This window comes from Oratosquilla oratoria, chromosome 11, assembly GCF_046742065.1.
Source record: "Oratosquilla oratoria isolate Oo_2021 chromosome 11, ASM4674206v1, whole genome shotgun sequence".
In the NCBI taxonomy this organism is placed as follows: Eukaryota; Metazoa; Arthropoda; class Malacostraca; order Stomatopoda; family Squillidae; genus Oratosquilla; species Oratosquilla oratoria.
In genome coordinates, this window is record NC_134787.1 from 34,610,505 (window position 1) to 34,637,376 (window position 26,872).

At 40.8% G+C, this 26,872-nt stretch overlaps 1 protein-coding gene across 1 annotated transcript in view; it reads left to right on the plus strand.

The window, feature by feature from the left end:
- LOC143029728 (protein CIP2A homolog) overlaps positions 1–26,872 on the plus strand; it is a 59,920-nt gene that overhangs the window by 2,711 nt on the left and 30,337 nt on the right. Inside the window, exons 2-9 of the mRNA XM_076192601.1 lie at positions 1,234–1,352; positions 8,577–8,755; positions 9,366–9,480; positions 10,282–10,452; positions 12,233–12,346; positions 12,883–13,019; positions 19,311–19,466; positions 21,947–22,073. Coding sequence (XP_076048716.1) covers positions 1,248–1,352; positions 8,577–8,755; positions 9,366–9,480; positions 10,282–10,452; positions 12,233–12,346; positions 12,883–13,019; positions 19,311–19,466; positions 21,947–22,073 — 1,104 coding nt within the window. The 5' untranslated portion in view covers positions 1,234–1,247. The remainder of the gene's footprint in view (positions 1–1,233; positions 1,353–8,576; positions 8,756–9,365; positions 9,481–10,281; positions 10,453–12,232; positions 12,347–12,882; positions 13,020–19,310; positions 19,467–21,946; positions 22,074–26,872) is intronic.

Consider the following 26,872-nt stretch of genomic DNA (forward strand, 5'->3'; position numbering starts at 1 on the left):
AGTACAGTACTTAGTGACCGTAACCCTGACTACAAAGTAGCACTGTATTCCGAAGGCTACCCAGCTTTGAGTGTGGATCCTCCTGTGACTTGTGGCCCCAAGAGAAACTCATCCAGTTCTTCCTTAATCAGCATTATCCACCAGCTGTCTCTTTCCACTCCCACTCTGCCTCACCTTCAAAGTTCTTTTTGTATCATACAAACCACATAATATTAGCAGCACTCCTGTCAGTTCGAAAGACCTCTTTCTCACATCCCCAAGTAGCCAAAACAATAGTTACTTGTAAAACACTGTCTCTAACATCTATGACACAAACCATATACCCAGATTCATATAACAAAATGCTACTATTAAGTCACAGCCATTACAAAGCTTTAGACCATTCACAGAAGTGGAATACCACACCTCCCTTTCCATCTGTAAGAAAACTTCTGTCATCCCAAACAATACTGTCATGATAATACACCTACAACCAACCATAGCAACACTAAACCTCTTCAACCAAATATGGATAAAAGAAATCCTCCCATTTGCCTGGAGAAAAGCCATCATCACCTTCCCCAAACCAGGGAAAGACAAATCTTGATTCAAGAACTTCTGCCCAGTCACCTTTGCAAACTTCCTCTACTAACTCCTAGAAAAAATGGTCTCATCCTGACTGTTGTGGCAACTGAAATGCCATCGTTTCTTATCATCAATTCAAATGGGCCTCTATCCTAACTAGTAGCCAAGGGAATAGGTAATGCTAGTTCAGTGGTGGGACCTCTAAAGAAAACTCTTATTTATTTACATTCAAGTGTTCCTTTCCTACCCTGGTACAAATCATGGGTTAGACTTTAACTTGATTCCTGAATCACATTATAGGGAGGCATATAAAGATACTAGAACAGATACAGTGTTGTGTCTGTAAATTAGTCTTAGAACTAGCTAAATTATGAACAAAGATTGGATTTAGGGCTTACCAGTCTTGAACAGTGAAGGACTATGTGGGGCATGATTGAGACCTATAAGATCTTGAAGGGTATAGACAAGTTGGTGATGGGAACTTCCATCTGTTATTTCCAAGAGTGATAGAAAATAAGAGGAAGACTCTCAAAGGAGGTAGTCAGTAGTCCACATGTGTCTAAAAATATATACAATAATTTGAGATTTAGATGTTGAGAAGAGATACCTATGTCTATAATATCACTAACAAAAATTAAAAACTGTTATTACCAACATTTCTTGTTCCAGGGTAAAAAACAAATATGGAAAGCACAAGCCCACAGGTCAAGAGTTTTATTACCTTTGCCTATGAATACCAGCAACGGCCAACAGAAAAGAATCTCACACAGTTACAGAGACAAATACAGGTACGTTATGTGGAGGTGACAACAGAGAGAGCTTGTAGATATTTGGTTATATCCATTACTTTTTTGACATTTATGTGGTGGGGGAAAAGAATACTGCCACCAAGTCTTTATCTAGTTGTATTATACGGGAAAGGAAGCTATGCTCATAGTGATTTGTCTTTTTATCTCTCAGCATCTAGTTTGTTTTTAAATTCTTGTATGGTTTTTGCATACACTATTGTTTCATCTAATTTGTTCCAGTCATCCACCACTCTGTGTGGATTTTTTTTTTCTCCAGATCTCTTCTATAACTATCCTCTTGAGCTTCTTTCCATGCCCTCTTGTTTTTCTTTTATCCCACTTTAATAAGTCTTCTCTGTCAAGGACTTCCATGCCTTTCATGATTCTGTAAATGGCCTATAGATCTCCTCTTTCTCTTCTTTGTTCCAGGGTTAGTAGTTCCAGTTTAGACAATATTTGTTCATATGTAAATTTTGAAAGTGTTGGGGCCATCTCTGTCGTTGCTTTTTGTATTCTAATTTCTTTATATTCTTTTTGTACTGGATGTCCATAATGTCACAGTGTACTCCAATTTTGGTCTTATAAGTGTGACTAATATTTTTTTTACCATTACTTCATCCAAGTAATTAAAAGCTACTTTTATTGATCTTAGTAAATTGTAGGTTTCTTGAACTATTTTGTTTATATGCATGTCTGGTGACATGTCTGTTAATAATTACTCCTAGGTCCTTTTTGGAGCTAACTTTCTTTACTTACGTTGTACTGATTTGATATTGTCCTGATATTCTTTTTTTACTTTTTTCAAACTATTATACTACATTTCTTGATATTGAAGTTCACTTTCCACTTGTGGCTCCATTCCCAGACTTTGTCCAGGTCTCTCTGTAGTGATTCACAGTCTTTTTCTGTACTTTCTTTCTTTAGTAGTTTTGCATTGTCTGCAAAGAAGTTCCTATAACATTCTACAGCTTCATCCATGTCTTGCGACACTGCTTCTGACCCAGGGCAGTGGACAAGATGTAGGGATGACCCATCATCCAGGAGGTGCCAAGATGAGAGGGAGGGAGGAGGGTGGAGGGGAGTGGAATATGTAGGAGATGGAATGGGTGGGAGTGGTTTCTATGCCTTTTACTTTTTGGCTACCCCCTGTGTAAGGGGAAAAAAAGTCTTTGGTATATGTATGTATGTATGTATGTATAACAAACATTATTGGAGCTAATACTGAACCTTGTGGGATGCCACTTATCATTTTTTCCCAGATTGAGTTTTTAGATCTAAGTTCCACCCTCATTTTTCTCCTGTGCAAGAAATTTTCCATCAATTTCAATAATTTTCCTTGTACACCTGTTGTTTTGAGTTTTTGAATAGCTTTTTGTGTGGTACTTTATTAAACACCTTTTGTAAATCCAGGAAAGCACAATCTGTCTGTCTGTGTCCCTTTCTTGCATTATATCTATTAACCTTGAATAAAAACAAATCAAGTTTGTGGCACATGATCTTCCTTGTCTAATACCGAACTGTTTTGGATTCAGTATGTTTTCTTCCAGATGTTCAGTCCATCTACTTTTGATAACTTTTTCATATTTGAGTCATAAAAAGGGGGATCGGGATAGGACTAGGTATCCTCTCAGTAGCTCCAAAGGGGACATTCCTAAAAATAGCAAAGGCATAAGAGGGTCTGAGAGGAGTTTTCCAACTAGAACCCTAACATTTGGGTCTTTAAATGTGTGTGGATGTGGTACAGATGAGAGTAAAAGGGAAGAGATAGGCAGTACGTTTGTGTGAAGAAAGATGGATGTGTTGGCACTGAGTGAAACTAAGTTGAAATGGAGGGGTGAGTTTGAGAATGTAGTTGGGAGGGTGTCAGGAGTTAAGAGAAAATGAGGGAGAGAAGGGGTGGCTATACTAGTAAGTGAAGAGATAGGTAGACATTTGGTAGAGTGGAAGGAGGTGAAACTGGGAAGGGAGATGTGTGTTTTTGAAAGTGCATATAGACCTGGTAGTGAGAAGAGTATAGAGGAAAGGGAGGTTTTTTGGATGGATTTTAATGAGTGCATACAGGGATTGGTGGATTAAAGAGTGTAATGAGGAATAGACATTTAGGAATGGATGCAAAAAGGAGACTGTATGGAGTGATTGTGCCAACAGCACTGTATGGGGCAGAAACTTGGAACATAAGAGAAGAAGAGAGAAGGAGTTTGAATGTGTTTGAGATGAGGTGTCTGAGAAGTATGGTGGGGGTTACTAGGCTAGATAGAGTGAGAAATGAGGAGGTGAGGAGGAGAACGGGTGAAAAAGGAGCTGGGAGATAGGGTTGATGAAAGAATATTAGGATGGTTTGGACACATGGAAAGAATGAGTGAAGAAAGACTAGTAAAAGAGGTATGGAAGGCAGATGTGGAGGGAGTGAACATGAGGGGACGTCCTAGGATGAGGTGGATGGATGGGGTGAAGGGGGCTTTGGGGAAGAGGGGAATGTCTGTTGAGGAAGGACGGGAGAGGACAGAAGACAGGTGAGTGGAGAATGGTTGTATATGGATGATGTTGTGAATGCATGAGGAGGAATGGGCAGGGGGATGGGGGGTGAGGTAGTATGTGTGAGCAAATTTTGACGCAGCCCGAAGGGATTTCTCCCCGTCCTCTCCTTATATGCAAGGGGGGACGGAGAGGGGGGGTCACCGATTAAATGAAGCTGCCTTGCTGTGGATGTGCTGTGTCTTGCGACACTGCTTCTGACCCAGGGCGGTGGGCAAGGTGCAGGGATGACCCGTCATCCAGGAGGTGCTCAGATGAGAGGGAGGGTGGGAGGGGTGTGGAGTGTATTTAGGGATGGAATGGGTGGGAGTGATTTTATGCCTTTCCCTTTTTGGCTACCTCCCTTGAAAGGGGGAAAAAGCCTTGGTATATGTATGTATACAGGGTTTAGGGAGAAATGTCAATATAGTGGTATTGGGAGATCTTAACCCCTTCCATACGGTGCCGCACATGTAGGCGTCATGGGGAGCGAGTGTATTCGCGAGGCTGCCATATTGGCGTCTTGATTATATTTATTGTAGTCGCCCCTCCATAATGACATTCTTTCTAATTCTTTTGTAATCGCATTTTCTATGGTTATCAAAATCCACGGGTGAAGAGAGAACGATCGATATAAGCGGTGACTATATTTTATGATGCGAGTATTATTACGACACGTCGTACGGCTGGCATTGGCTGCTGCCACCGAGATCTAAGTCCATGACGCCTACGTGTGCGGCACCGTATGGAAGGGGTTAATGCTAAGGTAAGAAATGAACCAATAGAGTAGTTGGGAAGTGGAGTTCCAAGAAAAAATTGCAGTGGAGAGTTGATGCTAGAGATGTGTCTAGAAAGTTGATGATAGCAAATACAATGTTTAGGAAGAAAGTCAAGCATAAGCACACATGGGAGAGGGTGGTGGATGGAAGGGTAATAGAAAGGGCATTAATGGATTACATAGTGGTAACCAGGAGAAAAGTAGGAAGAGTTTTGGATGTACATGTTCCAAGGGGAGAGAGTGGGCGAGTATCAGATAATTTTTTAGTGGAAGGTAAGATAAGAGTGGAGGATAGATGGAGAAGGAAGAAAAGGACAAGGTTGAGAGGTGCTTAGAGTAAACTGCTTAAATGAGAAAGAAAAGGTGCAGGAATACAATAAGAAGCTGAGAGAAGAGTGGGAGGGAGTGAAGGATAGAACAGAACTAAGAGTGGAGGAGGAATGGGGATGGTTCAAGGAGGAAGTCACAAGGTGTGCAAAATTGGTGTGTGGAACGAGGAGGACAGTAGGAAATGGAAAGAAGGGTAGTGAGTGGTGGGATAAGGAAGTGAAGAAGGTTGTAGAAAAGAAGAAACAAGTATTCACAGATTGATTACAAAATAGGATAAGGGAATCATATGAGAGGTACAAAGAAAAGAGAAGTAAAGCATAAGATAAAGGAGGCAAAGAGGAGAGCAGATGTGAAATGGGGTAAGACTATGACAAAAAAAAATTGGAAGTAATAAAAATATGTTAGAAAGAAATTAAGAGAGGAAGAGGAGGCAAATCAAGTAGAGAAGAAAAGGTAAAAGGTGTAGATTAGGATATGATAATGGATGAAAGTGCAGTAAGAGGAAGATGGGCAGAGTACTTTAGGGAGCTGCTTAATGTGAAAGAATGCACTGAATGGCCCTATGGCTCTGGGGCTTGGCTAAAGGCCATAAATCTTATAAATCAATCAATCACTGTGAAGGAGGATAGGGAGGAAAAGTTAGTTGCAGTGGGAAGTGCTAGGAAAACGACAGTGATGAGTGAGGAAAATGGAGGAGAAATAAGGAAACAGGAGGTGAAAGCAGTTGTTAAAAGGATGAGAACAGGTAAGGCACCTGGGTTGGATGGGTGTCGTGCAGTGTATTAATAAAAGGGAGGTACAGTGATGGTGGACTGGCTGGTGAGGTTGTTTATTGTTTGCTTAAAAGAGGGTAGAGTGCCAGAGGACTGGAGGAGTGCATGTATAGTTCTACTTTACAAGGGAAAAAGGGACAAGTGTGATTGTAGTAATTTCAGAGGGATCAGTTTGTTAAGCGTAGTTGGGAAGTCTTATGGGAGGGTTTTGATTGAGAGGATTAGGAAAGGAATAGAGGGAGTAATTGGTGAGAAACAGTGTGGGTTAAGACAGGTAGGAGTTGTGTTGATCATATTTTTGTGGTAAGATATATATATGAGAAAGCTTTAGGAAAAGGTAAGGATGTTATTTTGGACCTTTATGAATTTGGAAAAGTCTTATGACAGGGTAGACAGGAAGGGACTGTGGGAGGTGTTACAGATATATGGAATATGAGGAAAGCTGTTAAAAGTAATCAAGAGTTTTTACAAGAGTAGTAGAGCTTGTGTTAGAATCAGAAATGGAGAGAGTGAGTGGATTGAGGTAAAGGTGGGACTTCACCAGGGATATGTGATGTTGCCTTGGCTGTTCAATGTGTACATGGATGGGGTGGTGTGAAAGGGAAACACAAGGATAATGGATTGGGGACTGGAGATGGTGAAGGAAAATGGAGAAAATTGGGAGATAAGCCAATTGTTGTTTGCTGACAACACTGTACTTGTAGCAGGATGAGAGGAGGGATTGAGGAAGTTAGTGACAGAGTTTGGGAAGGTGTGCAAAAGAAGGAAGTTGAAGTTAAATGTGGGTAAATGTAAGGGGAGAATGTGGCAGCAAATTGGAGGTGAATATTAAAGGAGAGACTGTAAGAAGTGGATAGTTTTAGATGCTTGAGTATGAATGTGGCAAGAAAGGGAGGAGTGGAGGTGGAGGTAGAACATAGATTATGAGAAACAAGTAAATGCGGGGATTAAAAAGTGTAATGAGAAATAGATATTTGGGAATGGATGCTAAGAAGAGAATGTATGAAGGAGTGATTGTGCCAACAGCACTATATGGGGCATAACCATGGAACTTAAGAGAGGAAGAGAGGAGGAATTTGAATGTGTTTGAGATAAGGTGCCTGAGAAGTATGATAGGGGTTACTAGGCTGGATAGAGTGAGAAATGAGGTGAGGAGTAGAGTGGGGGGTGGAAAGGGAGTTGGGAGATAGGGTCCTTTATATCTTGGCGCAGTTTTATTATTTCTTGTTTGTTTTTCAGTTTTCCATTTACATATTTGTAAAATAGTTTGGGTTCTTCTTTACATTTGTCTATTATCTTTTTTTCATAATTTCTCTTTTCATCTCTGCCTATTTTTATATATTTGTTTCTTAGTTTGATGTATGTTTGCCATTTGGTTTGTTTCTTATCTCTTTTCCATTTTTTCCAAGCTTTGTCCCTTTTTTCCCTTGCTTCACTACATCTTTTGTTGTACCAGTTCTTTATGTATGCCTTTTCCATTTTTTGTTGTGGTACAAATTTGTCCACTCCTTCATTATAAATTTCTTTTAGTATGTTCCATTTTTCTTCTATCCCTGTATCTTCGTTTTGGAATTTTTCCCAGTTTACATTGCGAAAGAATGTTTTAAGTTTCTCAAAGTTTGTTTTGTTATACGTAGGTCTTCCTATTCTATGTTTAACATTTTTGCTTTGGTCTGGTTCTTTCAATTCCATTTCTATTAGTACATGGTCACTTTTTCCTATCGGAGTTTTGTAAATAATATTATCGATTATCTCAGGTTCTGTTGTAAGTATTAAGTCCAATATTGAGGGTTCTTCATTTCCTCTATATCTAGTATTTTCTCTAATCCACTGGGTCATTGTGTATTCAATGGTCAAGTCAAGGAGTACATTGCCCCAGTGTTTCTCTCCCCATTTCACTGTCATATCTTCCCAGCATATTTCTTTTGAATTAAAGTCACCCATAATTACTGTATTTCCTCCATCCTTCAGTGTTTCAATTAGTTCTTCCTTTGTATTATCTAGTAACTCGGCGTGATCCCTCTCTGACCAGGCTTGTGTCTTAGGAGGTACATATACCACTGCAAATTTTCTTTTCTTCATTTTTTTACCTTCGACTTGTACTATAATTGATTCTACATTATTTTTTCCTTCAGTTATTTTTGCTACAGTTAAATCTTTCTTGGCCAAAATTAGAACTCCTCTGCCCTGTTTGTTCTTTTTATTCTTTGTCCAACAGTTATATTCTCCTTGTCCCACAGTGTGGGGTGTTAGTATGAACTTTAATTTGGTTTCTACAATTCCCATTATGTCTGGTTTTTCTAATACTAGATAATCATTTAATTCGTTTATTCCTGAGATTATTCCGTCTATATTTGTGTCTTCTTGTTTCCATTTTCTCTATGTACTTTTTCCTCAGCCTCATGTCTATCACTCTCCAAAAAAACTCCTCCTTTTCTTTTTCAGTTCTATTCTCATTCCTTTCATTTGCCTCATTCCTAAGTGTGAATGATATTTTGATGCAGCCTAAATGGATTTCTCCCCATCTTCTCTTTGCTTGAGGGGACAGAAAGGAGGGGTTGCAGATTAAATGAAGCAGCCTTGCTGTGGATGTGATGTGTTTTACTACATTGCTTCTAACCCAGGGCAGTGGGCAAAATGCAAGAATGACCCATCATCCAGGAGGAGCCAAGATAAGAGTAAGGGAGGGGGGTGAATGGGAGTGGAATACGTGGGCTGGAATGGGTGGGAGTGGATTTTATGCCTTTGTTTTTTGGCTACCTTCCATGTAAGGTTGAAACAGTCATTGGTATATGTATGTATGTATATAAAGCTTTGCTCTCTTTTCAGATTTTGTCCGTAATCAGTGATTTGAGTGTGTTTGAGCCATCATGTATGGAAGCATTAGAATTTTATGTGTGCCTAGAACGTTTGCTGATTAATGCAGAGCATAAATCTTCTCTTATGTGGAAGATTTTGACCCTTCTCTTACACATATCTCATTCAGAGAAAGTTCGGGTTGCTCTGAGGTAAGTGCTTTTAATGTATGTAATGAATTTTTTGTATATATTTTTTTGATAGTGTGTAATATGTATATATTTTGTACTTGCTGCATTGCCTTTGACCTGAGCAGTGTGGCAGCAAATAGGGATGAACCTTCTTCTCTGAGGTGCTAAGATTACCATTGACTGAAGTGGTATGGTTTGGATCAGGGACGACCCTTATCTATGAGGCGCTAAGATGGGTGGGGCAGTGAATGGGTTTGGGGTGGATGTGTTGCAGTGAGTCCTCCTTATACGGTAATTCTTTATCCGGTAAATTCACAGTTACAGTATTTGGTAGTTACTACCCTCGATTCTATTTACAGTAAGAAAAATTCACAGTTACGTTATCCGCTTGATATTTTGAAGAGGAAAGAGTAGGGAGAAGGTAAGTCTGCCATATCCTATTATTACATGTTATAATGGGTTCGGTATATGGTAATTTCAATTTGCGGTAAGGTTTTCAGGAATGCATATGTACCATATAATGAGGATTTACTGTATTTGATTGAGCCACCCCCTTATAAGAGAGAAAGGGGCCTTTGGGATGATATATATGTATTCTTAGTTGTCATTAATTGATTTTACTGTTTTTCAGGGATGACATCCAGTTGATGCCAATATTAACAGAATTACTGATTGCTGTGCATCACTTGAAGGACAAAAATCTGAAGGTTTTGCAACTCATGCAAGAAATAAGTTATGGCATTGAGGTAATATGTGATTTTCAGAAAAGTATTCGTAGGTATGAATTATATTTTCAAATGTTACCATATCTACTTATATGAGATATTTTTCATTGAAGATTTGAGTGGTGGCAAATTGCATTTTCTAAATTATTAGTGTGGGTAGACATAATAATATGCTTTGTGTAAAGTATTTGTAATTGGCCTTCTCTTCTGTGAAGCCATTTAAGATTGATTCTCTCTCTCTCTCTCTCTTTTTTTTTTTTTTTTTTTTTTTTGTTTTTTTTTTTTTTTTTTTTTTTTCTATCTGTGTCTTCCTGTATTGTCTCTGACCCAGGGCAGTGGGTGAGATGCAGGGATGACGGGAGGAGCCAAGAAAAGAGGGAGAAGGGTGGTGAATGGGAGTGTAGTGGGTGGGGATGAAATGGATGGGAGTGAAATTATGCCATTTGACTTTGGCTACCTCCCTTGTAAGAGAAAAAAAAGCCCTTGGTATATGTATGTATCTATATACCAAGGGCTTGTTCCCCCTTATAAGGGGAAACTTATATCATCTGCTGATGAATGTCCAAATATATAATCTAAATTGATGTGGTTTATATGTAGGCATAGATCCAGTATATTTCAGGCTGAGCCATGTAAACAGGTAATAGCTGTTCATCTATCTATTCATATATCTGCATAACAATAGGTTTCTTCCTCCCAACATGTGAGAATAGAGAAAATAAGGAGAAGTCCCTTCATGATTTCTTTTTATCTTATCAGTTCTGTTTATTAGTATTTTGAATATTTGTGTCAGCATGTTGAAAAAGAAAACTGTCCTCACAGATTGACCGATTTGAAGCTTGGCTGATGCGTCTCTTGCCACACCTTGTCAGTATGGCTGTAGAAGGAAGTATGACTGATGAGTCTCTCTACTTAGACATAGCCATTATTGTTAATGTCTGTCGCAAGAGTGTACCTGCTACTTCATGCCTGAGGAACACACATGACCATAAAGTAAGTAATGTTGTAGTGACATTTGTCTGTAGAGGATTTTCTTTCCCAGTCTAAATGAAATCAGTCTAGCCCAAGTTTATTCTCTAGATGCAATAGTACAGTTTATTTAAGATATGCAGTCCTAACAGGATGAATAAAGCCAATACCTCACCAGAAACCCCCATACATAGACTCAGTAGAGAGGTCATTCTCAAGATACTCAAGAATTGTACTAGCACACTTATGCTCAGGTTGCCACCAGGCACTTAAACAGTACCAATACAGAATTGGCATGGCAATAGACACTAAATATTCAAGCTGTAATCACTGAAAAGGACAGAGCATGTTGTCTTATGCTACCCTACACTCATTTCAGATAACCACAAAAACTATTGGCAGTCTGTCGTTTGCCGAACTCTTTCTGAATTCCATAATTTGGCTGTACTATGTGGATGACATATACAAATATATAGTGTAAATTAAACAAATAATGTATGCTATTATTTATTCAACCTATCCATGCATGAATAATCATCATAGAGTTTGTGTACCCCTAAAATAGACCTTTCCTGAGTCCAGGAACATAACCCACCCCATTACCATTGTATTGTAAGAGGCTGATAGAAAGAGGGGTAGAAGACAGGTATTGCATTTTATGGGTAAGGTGTTTATGAAACAATAGCTGACTGAGCTGCCTGAGTCAGCCTTTCCACCTTGTTTATGAATAAGAACTGGGAGCAAGTGTATTGCTGACATGACATTCCTTTGTAACCAACGTGAGAATTATGCAGAGACTTGAGATTATTCTAAGTAAACAATATTGCTATATAGTGTTGTAACAATGAATCTGATTGGTGAAAGGGTGGAGGAGGGGAAAATTCAATTGGTTCATGACTGTAAGATCACACCCTTTGGGGAGGATCTTAAATATGATCATTGGACTAAAAAAAATCACTACACTGCAAAGCTCATGTAGGATCTTGCATATGTGCTCTTGGGGGATTCTGTGAGAGAACCTCAAGGGGAGCATGCTGTATAAGAATTAACGGAAGAAAGGTACAGAGGAAAACTCCTTCACTTTCATTCTCCTGGACAGAAGATTATAACTAAAAGAAGCAAGTTGCCATCTCCATAAGTGAGGACCACAAGGGCGATTACAGTGACTATGGTGTTGACAGAACTAACAGTGGCAAGAGAAGTGACAGTGGGTTATTGAGAGGTAACAGTGGGCAACGTAGAGAATGATAACAGAGGCAACAAGAGTTGACATTGGCTACAAGAGTTGACAGTATCTTGTTAGAAAAACATGCTTGAAATGTGAGATTTTGAGATGTACAACCCATTCAGGAATACAGCCCTCATGTAACTCTAGCATTAATTACAAACATGTAGAAGCAATTGAAAAGCCCAAAATAATTGGAGGAAATAAATGGCTTTATGGTGATTGTAACACTTTTAGTGGTGGTGGTTAGGTAGTGACTGAGACCAGGTGAGAGGTGCAAGGGATGAATGTAGGTCAGGGGACAATGTGCTGCAAATGACAGGAAACACCTTGTCTTCATACAGGAATAAACTGATGCTATAAGAGAGCCCACAAATATCAGAGGATTGTGTAACAAATGTAGGGGAATCACTTTTATTCCTATACTCTAGCACTTTAGGTACCATAGCTTGGTTGGTAAAAATACATGGGATTAAATGAGGCACAGAATCCTGTTTTGATTTTTTACTTGAATTTTAAAACTGATTTTAATAGTAGGTTGATGTTCTATTTGGAATGACCCTACTGTTAAATTTTCAGGCTCTTGTGAAAATGATGGTTGACTTTAAGAGTGCAGATGCACAGCTAAGGCTTATATCAATGGAGTTGATGCTACTTCTCAACCTTGACTTCAAGAAACATCATAAAATTTTGGTAAGTGAAATTATTCTTTAGATGAAATAGGAATTTCCATTCCCACTCTTCCTCATCTACTCGTTTCTCAATTCATCCATCCTTGTAATCCCCACCATACTTCTTCAAGACTTCATCTCACATTTAGAAAATTTTCCTTTTGCCTCCCTTATATTCTGAGTCTGTGTCCCCATAGTGTTGTAGGCACAATTGCCCCTTCATACAGTCTTTACTTTGCATTCATCCTTAGATACCCAAATTCTCATGACATTTTTCATTCCCTTAAGACATTTACTTGCTTCCTTCAATCTATGGTTTACCTGCACTTATAATAATAAGGTTAATTATAATAGTAAAAAAGAATATAGTGCCCAATTCATGAGAATATTTGTGTCTATCCATTGTAAATGGTGGCCTATGTTGATGACAAAGGTAATTATGATTGTATTGAAGAATATGGTAATGGAATATATAATACTAATGATTGTCAGGGTAATTATTATGGTAATGTTGACAAAAGAGTATATTATTACTAATGGATTAATGGTTGTTGGCAGTTGCCAGATGCCGTAGATACTTTGTTGGATGCAGCACAGGATGGCTTAATCAGACAAAGTTCCCAACTACTACGTCTTTCAGTGGATGTAATCAAAGATGTTTCCTCGGAAGCCTGCCTCCAAGAGGTGCTAAGGAGGTAAGTAAATCACATTACACAACTACAATTTACAGGATGCAACAAGGAAGTTACAACCTACAGCATACTGTTCATAGTTTTCCACAACCTTCCCCCATTACCCCTCTACATCTTGTAGAAACACAGATTGCGCAACAGATGACCTGGATAGAATATGGGAATGGAGTCGGATATATGAGATGAACTTCAACATTAAAAAATGTAGCATAATGGAATTTGGAAAAAGTAATAATAGAGTTTTGGGACAATATAAAATTGGAAACAAAGAAGTCAAAAAAGTAAACTCAGAGAGGGACCTAGGAGTAATCATCTCAAGTGACTTGACACCTGACAAACGTATAAATAAATTATTTGGAGAGACTTACAACTAATTAAGATCAATGAAAGTGGCCTTCGACTATATAGATGAGGAGATGGTTAAAAAGAAATAGCTGTTACACTCATAAGACCAAAATTAGAATATGCTGTATCAATGTGGGCACCTAGCACAAAAAAGAACATACGAAAATTAGAAAGAATCCAAAGAGCAGAGACAAAAATGGCACCAACAAAGTCAAATCTGACATACCATATACCAAAGGCTTTTTCCCCCGTACACGGGGGGGTAGCCAAAAACAAAAAGGCATAGAAATCACTCCCACCCATTTCATTTCCCATATATTCCACTCCCCTCCATCCTCCTCCCTCCCTCCCATCTCAGCACCTCCTGGATGACAGGTCATCCCTGCATCCTGTCCACTGCCCTGGGTCAGAAGCAGTGTCGCAAGACACAGCACATCCACAGCAAGGCCGCTTCATAAATTCGGCGACCCCCCCCCCCTCTCCGTCCCCTCATGCAGAAAAGGAGAAGACGGGGAGAAATCCCTTCGGGCTGTGTCAAATTTCTTCTCACACATACTTCCTCACCCCCCATCCCCCACCCACTCCCCCTCATGCTTCACAGCCTCATCTATACACAACCCTTCTCCATTCACCCCTATCTTCTGTCCTCTCCCATCCTTCCTCTACAGACATTCCTCTCTTTTGTAAAGCCCCTTTCACCCCATCCATCCATCTCATCCTAGGACGTCCCATCATATTCACCCCTTCCACCTCCGCCTTCCACACTTCTTTTACTAATCTTTCTTCACTCATTCTTTCCATGTGTCCAAACTATCCTAATACTCTTTCATCAACCCTATCTCCCAACTCCCTTTCCACCCCTGTTCTCCTCCTCACCTCCTCATTTCTCACTCTATCTAGCCTAGTAACCCCTATCATACTTCTCAGACATTTCATCTCAAACACATTCAAACTCCTTCTCTCTTCCTCTCTCATGTTCCATGTTTCTGCCCCATACAGTGCTGTTGGCACAATCACTCCTTCATATAACTTCCTCTTAACATCCATTCCCAGATGTCGATTTCTCATTACACTTTTTAATCCACCAAGGCATTTACTCGCTTCTCTCAATCTACCTTCTACCTCCACCCCCACTCCTCCCTTTCCTGTCACATTCGCACCCAAGTATCTGAAACTATCCACATCCTCCAGTTTCTCACCCTTAATGCTCACTTCCAGCCCACTGTCACTCTCTCCCCTTGAACATCTCATCACCTTACTTTTGCCCACATTTATCTTCAACTTCCTTCTTTCACACACCTTCTCAAACTCTGCCACTAACTTCCTCAATCCCTCCTCTGATCCTGCTACAAGAGCAGTGTCATCAGCAAACAACAGCTGGCTCACCTCGCACTTTTCTCCATTTTCTTAAATCATCTCCAACTCCTGACCCACTACCCTTGCATTCACCTCTCGCACCACCCCATCCATGTAAAGATTGAACAGCCAGGACGACACAACACATCCCTGACGAAGTCCCACCTTTACCTCAAACCATTTACTTTCTCCATTTCTAATCCTAATGCAAGCTCTACTACACTCATAAAAACTCTTGACTGCTCTTAACAGCTTTCCTCCTATCCCATATATCTGCAGTACCTCCCACATTGCCTTCCTGTCTATCCTGTCGTAAGCCTTTTCCAGATCCATAAAAGCCCAAAAAACATCCTTACCTTTTCCTATAGCTTTCTCACATATCTGTCTTACCACAAAAATCTGATCTACACATCCCCTACCTGTCCTAAAACCACACTGTTCCTCACCAATTACTCCCTCTGTTCCTCTCCTAATCCTCTCAATCAAGACCCTCCCATAAGCCTTCCCAACTGTAACTACTACACTTACACTTGTCTCCCTTTCCTTTGTAAAGCGGAACTATACAGGCACTCCTCCAGTCCTCCGGCACTCTACCCTTTCTTAAACAAACATTAAATAACCTCACCAGCCAGTCCACCATAACTGTACCTCCTTTCTTCAGACATTCTGCATGACATCCATCCAACCCAGGTGCCTTACCTGCTCTCATCATCTTAACAACTGCTTCCACTTCATTCTTCCCTATTTCTCCTCCATTTTCCTCACTCATCACTCTCATTTTCTTAGCGCTTCCCACTGTAACTACCTTTCCCTCCCTATCCTCCTTCACATTCAGCAATTCCCCAAAGTACTCTGCCCACCTTCCTTTTTTTTTTTTTTTTTTTTCTTCCAATTTTTTTTCATATGTCAAATCTGACATATGAGCAAAAATTGGAGAAATTACAGTCGTCAACACTAGAACAGAGAAGGGAAAGAGGCGATCTGTTGACCATTTTCAGAATCATGAAAGGGATGGAAGTTCTCGATAGAGACGACTTAAGTGTGACAGAAAAGAAACAAGAGGAAATGAAAGAAAGACAGTTACAGAAGAGACCTGAAAAAAAAAATAGCTTCCCACATAGTGATCAATGTCTGGAACAAACTGAACAGAGAAACAGTTAATGCCAGAACTATACACAATTTTAAGAACAAACTGGATGTGGAGAGATCCGAAAATGGGTCACTACGAGCATAGCTCTCGTCCCGTAAAATACAACTAGGTAAATACTACTCTAAAAACTAACAAATACTCTACTAAACCAGACACATTTTGGCATAAATTCAAAGGGAAAATATTTCTAGTACATACATACATATATATATATACCAAGGCTTTTTCCCCCTTACAAGGGGGGTAGCCAAAAAGAAAAAGACATAAAACCATTCCCACCCATTCCATCCCTAAGTACGCTCCACCCCCCTCCACTCTCCCTCTTATCTTAGCACCTCCTGGATTACGGGTCATCCCTGCACCTTGTCCACTGCCCTGGGTCAGAGGCAGTGTCGCAAAACACAGCACATCCACAGCAAGGCCTCTTCATTAAATCGGCAACCCCCCCTCTCTGCCCCCCCCCCCCCATGCAGAAAAGGAGAAGACGGGGAGAAATCCCTTTGGGCTGCATAATATTTTTCTCACACATACTCCCTCACCCCCCATCCACCCACCCATTCCGCCTCATGTATCACAGCATCATCCATATACAACCATTCTCCATTCACCCCTGTCTTCTGTCCTCTCCCGTCCTTCCTCAACAGACATTCCCCTCTTCTCCAAAGCCCCCTTCACCCCATCCTTCCATCTCATCCTAGGACGCCTCCTCATGTTCACTTCCTCCACATCTGTCTTCCATACCTCTTTTACTAGTCTACACTCATTCTTTCCATGTGTCCAAACCATCCTAATACTCTTTCATCAACCCTATCTCCCAACTCCTTTACCACCCCTGTTCTCCTTCTTACCTCCTCATTTCTCACTCTATCCAGCCTAGTAACCCCCATCATACTTCTCAGACACCTCATCTTAAACACATTCAAACTCCTCTCTTCCTCTCTTATGTTCCATGTTTCTGCCCCATACAGTGCTGTGGATGAAGGTGAAACTGGGAAGGGAGATGTAGTTTTTTGTAAGTGCATGTGGTCCTGGTAGTGAGAAGAGTGTAGAGGAAAGGGAGGCTTTTTGGATGGATTTAGATGAATGCATAGAGGGTTAAGGGAGAAATGTCAATGAAGTAGTATTGGAAGACCTTAATGCTAGGGCAGGAAATGAACCAATAGATGGAGTGATTGGCAAGTGTGGCATTCCAGGAAAAAATTGTAGTGGAGAGTTGATGTTGGAAGATGGGCAGAGTATATTAGGGAGTTGTTAAATGTGAAGGAGGATAGGGAGGGAGAGGCAATAGCAGTGGGAACTGCTAAGAAAATGACAGTGATGAATGAGGAAAATGGAAGAGAAAAAAGGAAAGATGAGGTGAGAGCAATTATTAAAATGATGAGAGCAGGTAAGGCTTCTGGGTTGGATGGATGTCATGCAGAATGTCTGAAAAAGGAGTGGTACAGTGATGGTGGAGTGGCTGATGAGGTTGTTTAATGTTTGTGTAAAAGAGGCTAGAGTGCTGGAGGACTGGAGGAGTGCCTGTATAGTTCCACCTTACGGGGGAAAAGGGGACAAGTGTAAGTAGTAGTTTTAGAGGGATCAGTTTGTTGAGTGTAGTTGGGAATGCTTATGGGAGGGTTTTGATTGAAAGGATTAGGAGAGTAACAGAGGGAGTAATTGGTGAGAAACAGTGTGGGTTTAGGACAGGTAGGGGTTGTATGGATCAGATTTATGTGATAAGGCAAATATGTGAGAAAACTAGGAAAAGGTAAGGATGTTTCTTGGGTCTTTATGAATATGGAAAAGTCTTATGACAGGATAGACAGGAAGGCACTGGGAGGTACTACAGATTATGGGATAGTAGGAAAGCTTTTAAGAGCAGTCAAAAGTTTTGATGAGAGTAGTAGAACCTGTTTTAGAATCAGAAATGGAGAGAGTGAGTAGTTTGAGGTAAAGCTGGGACTTTGCCAGGGATATGTCATGTTGCCTTGGGTGTTCAATTTATACATGGATGGGGTGGTGCAAGAGTTAAGTGTAATGGTAATGGGTCAGGGATTGGAGATCGTTAAAGAAAATGGAGAAGAATGGGAGAAAGCCAGTTGTTTTGCTGACAACACTGCATGTAGCAGGATCAGAGGAGGATTAAGGAAGTTAGTGATAGAGTTTGGGAAGGTGTGTGAAAGAAGGAAGTTGAAGATAAATGTGGATGATGTAAGGTGGTGAGATGTACAAGAGGAGAGGATGGCAGCAAATTGGAAGTGAGTATTAAGGAAAAGAGATTGGAGAAAGTGGATAGCTTTAGATACTTGTGTGCAAATGTGGGGGGGAAAGGAAGGAGTGGAGGTGGAGGTAGAATATAGATTGAGAGAAACAAGTAAATGCCTTGGGAGATTAAAAAATGTAATGAGAAATAGACATTTGGGAATGGATGCTAAGAGGATATTGTATGAAGGCATGATTGTGCCAACAGCACTGTATGGGGTAGAAACATGGAACATAAGAGAGGAAGAGTTTAAATGTGTTTGAGATGAAATGCCTGAGAAGTATGATAGGGGTTACTAGGCTGGATAGAGTGAGAAATGAGGAGGTGAGGAGGAGAGCAGGGATGGAAAGGGAGTTAGTAGATAGGGTTGATGAATGAGTATTGGGATAGTTTGGACACATGGAAAGAATGAGTGAAGAAAGATTAGTAAAAGAGATGTGGAAGGCAGAACTGGAGGGAGTGAACATGAGGGGGCAACCAAGGATGAGATGGATGGATGGATGGATGGATGGTGTGAAAGGGGTATTGGGAAAGAGTGGAATATCTGTTGAGGAATGAAGAGAGAAGACAGAAGGTGGGGGTGAGTGGATAATGGTTGTATATGGATGATGCTGTGATGCATGGAAGGGAGTGGGTAGGGGATGGGGGTGAGGGAGTATGTGTGAATGATATTTATGATGCAGCCCGAAGGGATTTCTCCCCATATTCTCTTTTTCTGCATGAGGGAATGGAGAGGGGGGTTTGCCAATTAAATGAAATGTCCTTGCTGTGGATGTGCTGTGTCTTGCTGCATTGCTTCTGACCCAGGGCAGTGGGTGAAATGCAGGGATGACTCATCATCCAGGAGGAGCCTAGAAAAAAGGGAGGGAGGGAGAGGTGGTGAATGGGAGTGTAGTATATGGAGATGAAATGAGTTGGAGTGGATTTATACCTTTGACTTTGACTAACTCCCTTGTAAGGGGGAAAAAGTCCTTGATGTATATATGTATGTACAAGAATAACACTTGCCTGTGTATGTTCAGGGCTCCACCCAGCTGTGGCAGGAATCTTGGGACTGCAGGTCTGCAAGAGTGATTGGAGGCTATAGATTGATTGACAGTGTTCTATGAATGATACAATCTAGCACAATGTCTTGTATATTTATTTTTTGTAGAATCAATCATTTTTGTCCACTTACATGTGTTTTCTCAACTTACAGCTATGAAAACTACCCTGACCGAATCCAGGCCTTGCTCGGTCATTTGAATTCAGAAACTAGTCCTTCTTTGGCCAATATTCTCTTCCAGCTCTTCAATCACATTATAACCCTGGAGCTTCCACAGCTGTCACCTCTTCTCCATGACACTTTTCAGAAGTAAGTATTTTTGTTATATTTTGATTTTTCCGTGAGTATTGATATTTTGTTAACAATAACCAGCATTTCTTTTCTTAGCAACAGTATTGCTTCAGAGAAGGGGAATTTGTGGTAAGGGGGAGGTTTAACTCCTACCATACGGTGACACCTATGTAGGCGTCATGAGGAGCAAGTGGGTACACGAGGATGCCGATGTTGGCGTCTTGATTATAATTATTGTATTTGTACCTGCATGACCCACATACTCTGTAAACTGGCTTCATCATATTTTCTATGGTTATCAAAATTCATGGGTGAAAGAGAACGAGCGATAGAGCAGTGACTTTATTTTTTATAATGCGAGTATTATGACGCAACAAAGCATGTCTGGCAGCTAATGCTGCCAGACGTGCGATGTGGCCCATATTGAAGGGGTTAAGGAGGGCAGCAGAATAGAGGGATAGTAGAAATTACCTGATCAGCATTCATTTTTTAGTGGAAATTATTCTCCAAAATTAAAAGAATGCCGCTTGACTCAGGTTTGTAAGAATGTCTCTAAAGTAAAATAGTAACTACATAAAAATCATGCAATCAGTATTCCATATGGGGAAGTTTTCCTTCATATGAACCAATGATGAGTTGCAGTTGGTGGTCCTGTGAGACAGTCTCTGAATCATCTCCCTGCTGCCCATCAACACCCTTACCTCCATCTGGAGGTGATAACCTGAGGACCTGACAGTCTTTCTCTAGATTGAACGAAGGAGTTGACACAGAACAAAGGGACATGTATCTAGTTTGCTCTGTAAATTTTTTAGTTGATTAGGAGGGAGGTCACCAGATGATGAAGTACATTTATATACCAAGGGCTTTTTCCCCTTCACAAGGGAGGTGGAGGTGAGGAGGAGAACAGGGATGGTAAGGGAGTTGGGAAATAGGGTTGATGAAAGAGTATTAGGATGGTTTGGACACATGGAAAGAATGAGTGAAGAAAAACTAGTAAAAGAGGTATGGAAGGCAGATGTGGAGGGAGTGAACATGAGGGGGTGTCCTAGGATGAGATGAAGGGATGGGGTGAAGGGGGCTTTGGGGAAGAGGGGAATGTCTGTTGAGGAAGGACGGGAGAGGACAGAAGACAGGTGTGAATGGAGAATGGTTGTATATGGATAATGCTGTTAAGCATGAGGTGGAATGGGCAGGGGGATGGGGGGTGAGGTAGTATGTGTGAGAAAAATTTGATGCAGCCTGAAGGGATTTCTTCCCGTCTTCTCCTTCTCTGCATGGGGGACGGAGAGGGGGGGGTTGCCGATTTAATGAAGTGGCCTTGCTGTGGATGTACTGTCTTGCAACACTGCTTCTGACCCAGGGCAGTGAATAAGGTGCAGGTATGACCCATCATCCAGGAGGTGCCAAGATGGGGTGGAGGGTGGTGGGGAGTGGAGTGTATTCAGGGATGGAATGGGTGGGTGTGGTTTTTATGCCTTTTTCTTTTTGGCTACCTCCCTTGAAAGGGGGAAAAAACCTTGGTATATGTATGTATGAAACAATTTTGCATTTATGATGTTTCAAATCAATGTACAGACCCATAATAGTCTGACACTTATGGAAAATGTGTTTATAAATAGTGTTTGTGGATTTTTTGACAAATATCACTTTGTTATGTGGTAAATTGATTTTTTTTTATAATAATAATAATTTCATGGAGGATAGGTGGTTGTGGTTTTTCTTATTCTTTTGGTAGATATTTTAGTAAGCATCCATCACACCATTATTGCCCAGCCACAATTTGTAGTACACATATATTACAAAAATTGGCAGTTTGAAAGTGCCAGTTCTATACATCTGAATACGTACTAAATAGCACCTGCCTAACTGTCGAAGTACAACTTCACCTCCTCGTACTTCGTTTCATACACCAGAGTCTCCTAAATTATGTCGTAAAGGCCAATTTTATACCCCAAGTTACCCCCCATAAAATTGCTGCCGGGGTTGCCAGTTTTATCAATAGATAAAAAAAATTGGGGGTCTTTTATAGCCAATGGATAGGGTTACTTGGTCATTACTACAGATTTGACCCTTGATGTAATGCCTATTTTTGGCAAATTTTTCAATTTGCTCCATACAATGTATGCCGCTGACGCTGTAGGGGTTATTTTCTCCTTATTTTCTTATAAGGAGAACTGACATATCAACTTCTCTTCCTCTTCCATGCTGGTGACAAAAACAGTCTTATACTCACACAGCAGACAACAGTCCAATGTTTCTTCTTGGAGAGCTCTATGAAAGAGGACCAGGACCTACTAGTTGCCATGAAGCCAGAGGACTCTGTCTAAAGAAACTCATGTTAACATTTGATTGATTGACTTGTCAATGTTTGAATTTTCTAAGTGTATTTTGATTTAGATAAAATAAAATTTAAATTTTCTTTTTGGCTACCCCCCTTGTAAGGGGGAAAAAGCCTTGGTATATGTATGTATGTATGTATTTTGATTTAATTGTTGCAGAGCCTTAACCTGGATAAACAACAGAATATGTGGAGTGTCTGCCATTACACTTGTGCAAAGTATCCTGTCTGTGGGAGGTCAGTCCTTTGTTTCCCCACATGTGGATGATCTTCTCACCCATATAAAGGTAAGGTATACTTGATACATTCTGTTAAAACACTTTTATATGAACCAATGCTAAAAATATTCTCTGCTGAGATGAAAGGGGAAACAAATGGGAATAGGATGGGTGCATGCCTTGGCTGGCTACCTCTCTTATAAGGGGGAAGAAGCCTTTGTTATATACCTTATCTGTGTGTCATAGGCCAACTTGGAGTGATGACAAGTACCTGTATGATGTGGTCCTGCAGTACCTGTAAATGTCCTCACTTCCATTTGGAGGTTCAGCTCCAAGGAGCTGTCATGGTGGAGGTAAACCAGCTTTGGCTGTTGTGCCCTACTGTGGAAGTGCTGTGTCTTATTGCATTGCTTCTGACCTAAATAGTGTGGCAAGGACAGGGATGACCCTTCATCCATGACGTGCTAAGCTGGGAGGGATAGTGAATGGGTGTTTCTTCTATCCCAAGTAAGTCTTCCCTATCAAGGACTTCCATGCCTTTCTTAATTCTGTAGATGGTCAACAAGTCACCTCTTTCTCTTCTCTGTTCCAGAGTTGGCAACTCCAGTTTTAACAACCTTTCTTCATATGAGAGTTTTGTTAATTCTGGGGCCATCTTTGTAGCTTCTCTCTGGATTCTCTCAATTTTCCTTATATTTTTCTCTGTACTGGGTGACCATAGTGTCGCTGCATACTCCAATTTAGGCTAGATAGAGTGAGAAATGATGAGGTGAGAAGGAGAACAGGGGTGGAAAGGGAGCTGGGAGATAGGGTTGATGAAAGAGTATTAGGATGATTTGGACACAAGGAAAGAATGAGTGAAGAAAGACTAGTAAAAGAGGTATAGAAGGCAGATGTGGAGGGAGTGAACATGAGGGGACGTCCTAGGATGAGATGGATGGATTGGGTGAAAGGGGCTTTGGGGAATGTCTGTTGAGGAAGGATAGAAGACAGGGGTGAATGGAGAATGGTTGTATATGGATGATGATGTGATGCATGAGGAGGAATGGATGGGGGGATGGGGGATGGGGTAGTGTGTGTGAGCAAAATTTGACGCAGCCCGAAGGGATTTCTCCCCGTCTTCTCCTTTTATGCATGGGGGGACGGAGAGGGGGGGTCGCCGATTTAATGAAGCTGCCTTGCTGTGGATGTGCTGTGTCTTGCGACACTGCCTCTGACCCAGGGCAGTGGACAAGGTGCAGGTATGACCCATCATCCGGGAGGTGCTAAGATGGGAGGAAGGGTGGAGGGGAGGGGAGTGTATTTAGGGATGGAATGGGTGGGAATGATTTTATGCCTTTTTCTTTTTTGGCTACCTCCCTTGTAAGGGGGAAAAATCCTTGGTATATGTATGTAAGTTTACCCTAGACTTTTCACATGTTTCAGTTTGGAGTTCACTTTGAGGTGTTTTGTTTACAAATACTAAGCTAAAATAATTGTTTAAAATATCACACATTCCTTCATTTGAATATTCAAGTTGACTGTCAGCAGAAAATACTGGACCAATGTGATTCCTAACAACCTTTTTACCTCTAATGTAACTATAGATTTCTTTGGGATTCTATTTGGATTTATCAGCAATATTCATTTCATATAGTTTTCTTTTTTTTATTGGCCCACCTTTACCTTGAGCCACTCACTCTCTCCATTTCTAATCCTGACACAAGCTCTACTACTCTCATAAAAACTCTTGACAGCTCCTAGAAACTTTCCTCCTATCCCATATATCTGCATAACCTCCAACAGTGCCTTTCTGTCTACCCTATCGTAAGCCTTTTCCAGATCCATAAAAGCCCAAAAAACATCCTTCCCCTTTCCTATAGCTTTCTCACATATTTGTCTTACCGCAAAGATCTGATCTACACAACCTCTACCCGTCCTAAATCCACACTATTCCTCACCAATTACTCCCTCTCTTCCTCTCCTAATCCTCTCAATCAAGATCCTCCCATAAGCCTTCCCAACTATACTTAACAAGCTAATCCCTCTGAAAATACTACATTCACACTAGTCCCCTTTTCCCTTGTAAAGTGGAACTATACAGGCACTCCTCCAATCCTCCGGCACTCTACCCTCTCTCCAGCAAACATTAAATAACCTCACCATCCAGTCCACCATCACTGTACCTCCTTTTTTTAGACATTCTCCATGGCATCCATCCCGACCAGGTGCCTTACCTGCTCTCATCATCTTAACAACTGCCTTCACTTCATCCCTCCTTATTTCTCCTCCATTTTCCTCACTCATCATGGTCATTTTCTTAGCATTTCCCACTGCAACTATATTTCCCTCCGTATCCTCCTTCACATGGATGGGGTAGTGCGAGAGGTAAATGCAAGGGTAGTGGGTCAGGGATTGGAGATGTTTAAAGAAAATGGAATAGTTTTACATACTTGGGTGTAAATGTGGCAGGAAAAGGTGGAGTGAAGGTGGAGGTAGAATGTAGATTGAGAGAAGCGAGTAAATGCCTTGGTGGATTGAAGAGTTTAACGAGGAACAGACATTTGGGAATGGATGCTAAGAGGAGACTGTATGAAGGAGTGATTGTGCCAACAGCACTGTATGGGGCAGAAACATGGAACATAAGAGAGGAAGAGAGAAGGAGTTTGAATGTGTTTGAGATGAGGTGTCTGAGAAGTATGATGGGGGTTACTAGGCTAGATAGAGTGAGAAATGATGAGGTGAGGAGGAGAACGGGGGTGGAAAGGGAGTTGGGAGTTAGGGTTGATGAAAGAGTATTAGGATGGTTTGGACACATGGAAAGAATGAGTGAAGAAAGACTAGTAAAAGAGGTATGGAAGGCAGATGTGGAGGGAGTGAACATGAGAGGAAGTCCTAGGATGAGGTGGATGGATGGGGTGAAGGGGGCTTTGGGGAAGAGGGGAATGTGTGTTGAGGAAGGACGGGAGAGGACAGAAGACAGGGGTGAATGGAGAATGGTTGTATATGGATGATGTTGTGATGCATGAGGTGGAGATGGGGTGATGTAGTATGTGTGAGCAAAATTTGACACAGCCCAAAGGGATTTCTCCCCGTCTTCTCCTTTTATGCATGGGGGGACGGAGAGGGGTGATCGCCGATTTAATGAAGCTGCCTTGCTGTAGATGTGCTGTGTCTTGCGACACTGCCTCTGACCCAGGGCAGTGGACAAGGTGCAGGGATGACCCGTCATCCGGGAGATGCTAAGATAAGAGGGAGGGTGGAGGGGTGTGGAGTGTATTCAGGGATGGAATGGGTGGGAATGATTTTATGCCTTTCCTTTTTGGCTACCTCCCTTGTAAGGGGGAAAAAAGCCTTGGTATATGTATATATGTATTTAAATCTCTCTGTATTAATACATAACTTTGATAGTCATTAGATGCCCCAGAGCACTTGTATTTCTTATAAGCCTGTCTCTTTTTAGCAATACGTTTTCAGTTTCTTTGGCAAGCCATTTTGGGTGAGCCTGATTTGGGGGACGTCTGTCCTTAAAAGGGATGTAAGTATGAATCATCTTAGTAAGCGTATTTTGAAATATTTCCCATATCTGATCTACAGGTCTTTCACTTAATTTTGCCTCCCAATCTGTAAGCTGAACCTCCTGACACAGTCCTATGAACTGAGCTTTACTAAAATCGGGTATTTTAGAAACACAAGCATCTATTCTAAAAAATTTTAGTAGTTTGAATCTAAGTTGTGATCGCTATTTGCAACATTTTCACCGACTTCTACATTGGTTATCATGCTTTTGCGGCTAGTGATCAATAGATCGAGTAATTTTCCATGTCTTGTGGGCTCTTTTACATGCTGAACTAAGTAATTGTCACCAAGAAAATCAATCAAGTGACTACCTGTATGACCATGTTCAAGGGTCATCCAATCAATGTCAGTAAAATTGAAATCATCCTTTATCAATAAGTCCCAGTTGCAGAAACTAGACAGTTCTTGAAACAACAGTTTGTTGTCTGCTAATGATAATGTCTTTGGCCTATATATTACACCTACATTAATTTTTTGTCCATTTATTTGGGTTAATTATACCCACAAACTATCATATGCATCCTGTTTCACTTTCTCCAAAACACAAGCATAGACATTGTTTTTAATGTACAACAGAACTCTCCCACCTTTCTTGTGGTTTCTATCCTGATGAAAATGTTTAAATCCCTGTCATAAGTTTTTTCCAAATCCATAAAAGGCCAAAAAACATCCTTACCTTTTCCTATAGCTTTCTCACATAAATGTCTTGCTACAAAATTCTGATCTACGTAACCTCTACCTGAAAAAAATCCTAAACCCACAAGCAATTCCTCACCAATTAGTCCAATGTTTCTCTCGCAAAATCTCAATCAAAGCGATCCTCCCAAAAAAATCGCTTCCCGCGGCAATTACATTAACAAGCGTTTTTCCCTCATGAAACTACTACACTCATCACTTGTCCCCTTTATCCCATTGTAAAGTGTATCATCTATTATAGGCAGTCCTCTGGCACTCTACCCATGAAACGTAGAACAAACAATAAATAACCTCACAGAAGGTTCACCATCATTGTACCTCCTTTTTTGAAATGAGGTTCTGAGACATATGGCGGGGTGCCTTTTTCTGCTAGATAAGTGAACAACTGTCTTCACTTCATCCTTCCTTATTTTTCCTCTAACTCATCATTGTAATTTGCACTTTCCACTGCAAAGAATACCTTTCCTTCCCTCTTTGGACACATGGAAAGAATGAGTGAAAATATTCTACCCATCTTCCTCTAAGAGGTCTTCTCTTGGAGGCAGATGTCATCCTCCAGTGCACCTTTTACCTTTTCTTCTCTACTTGATTCGCCTCCTCTTCCTCTCTTAAGG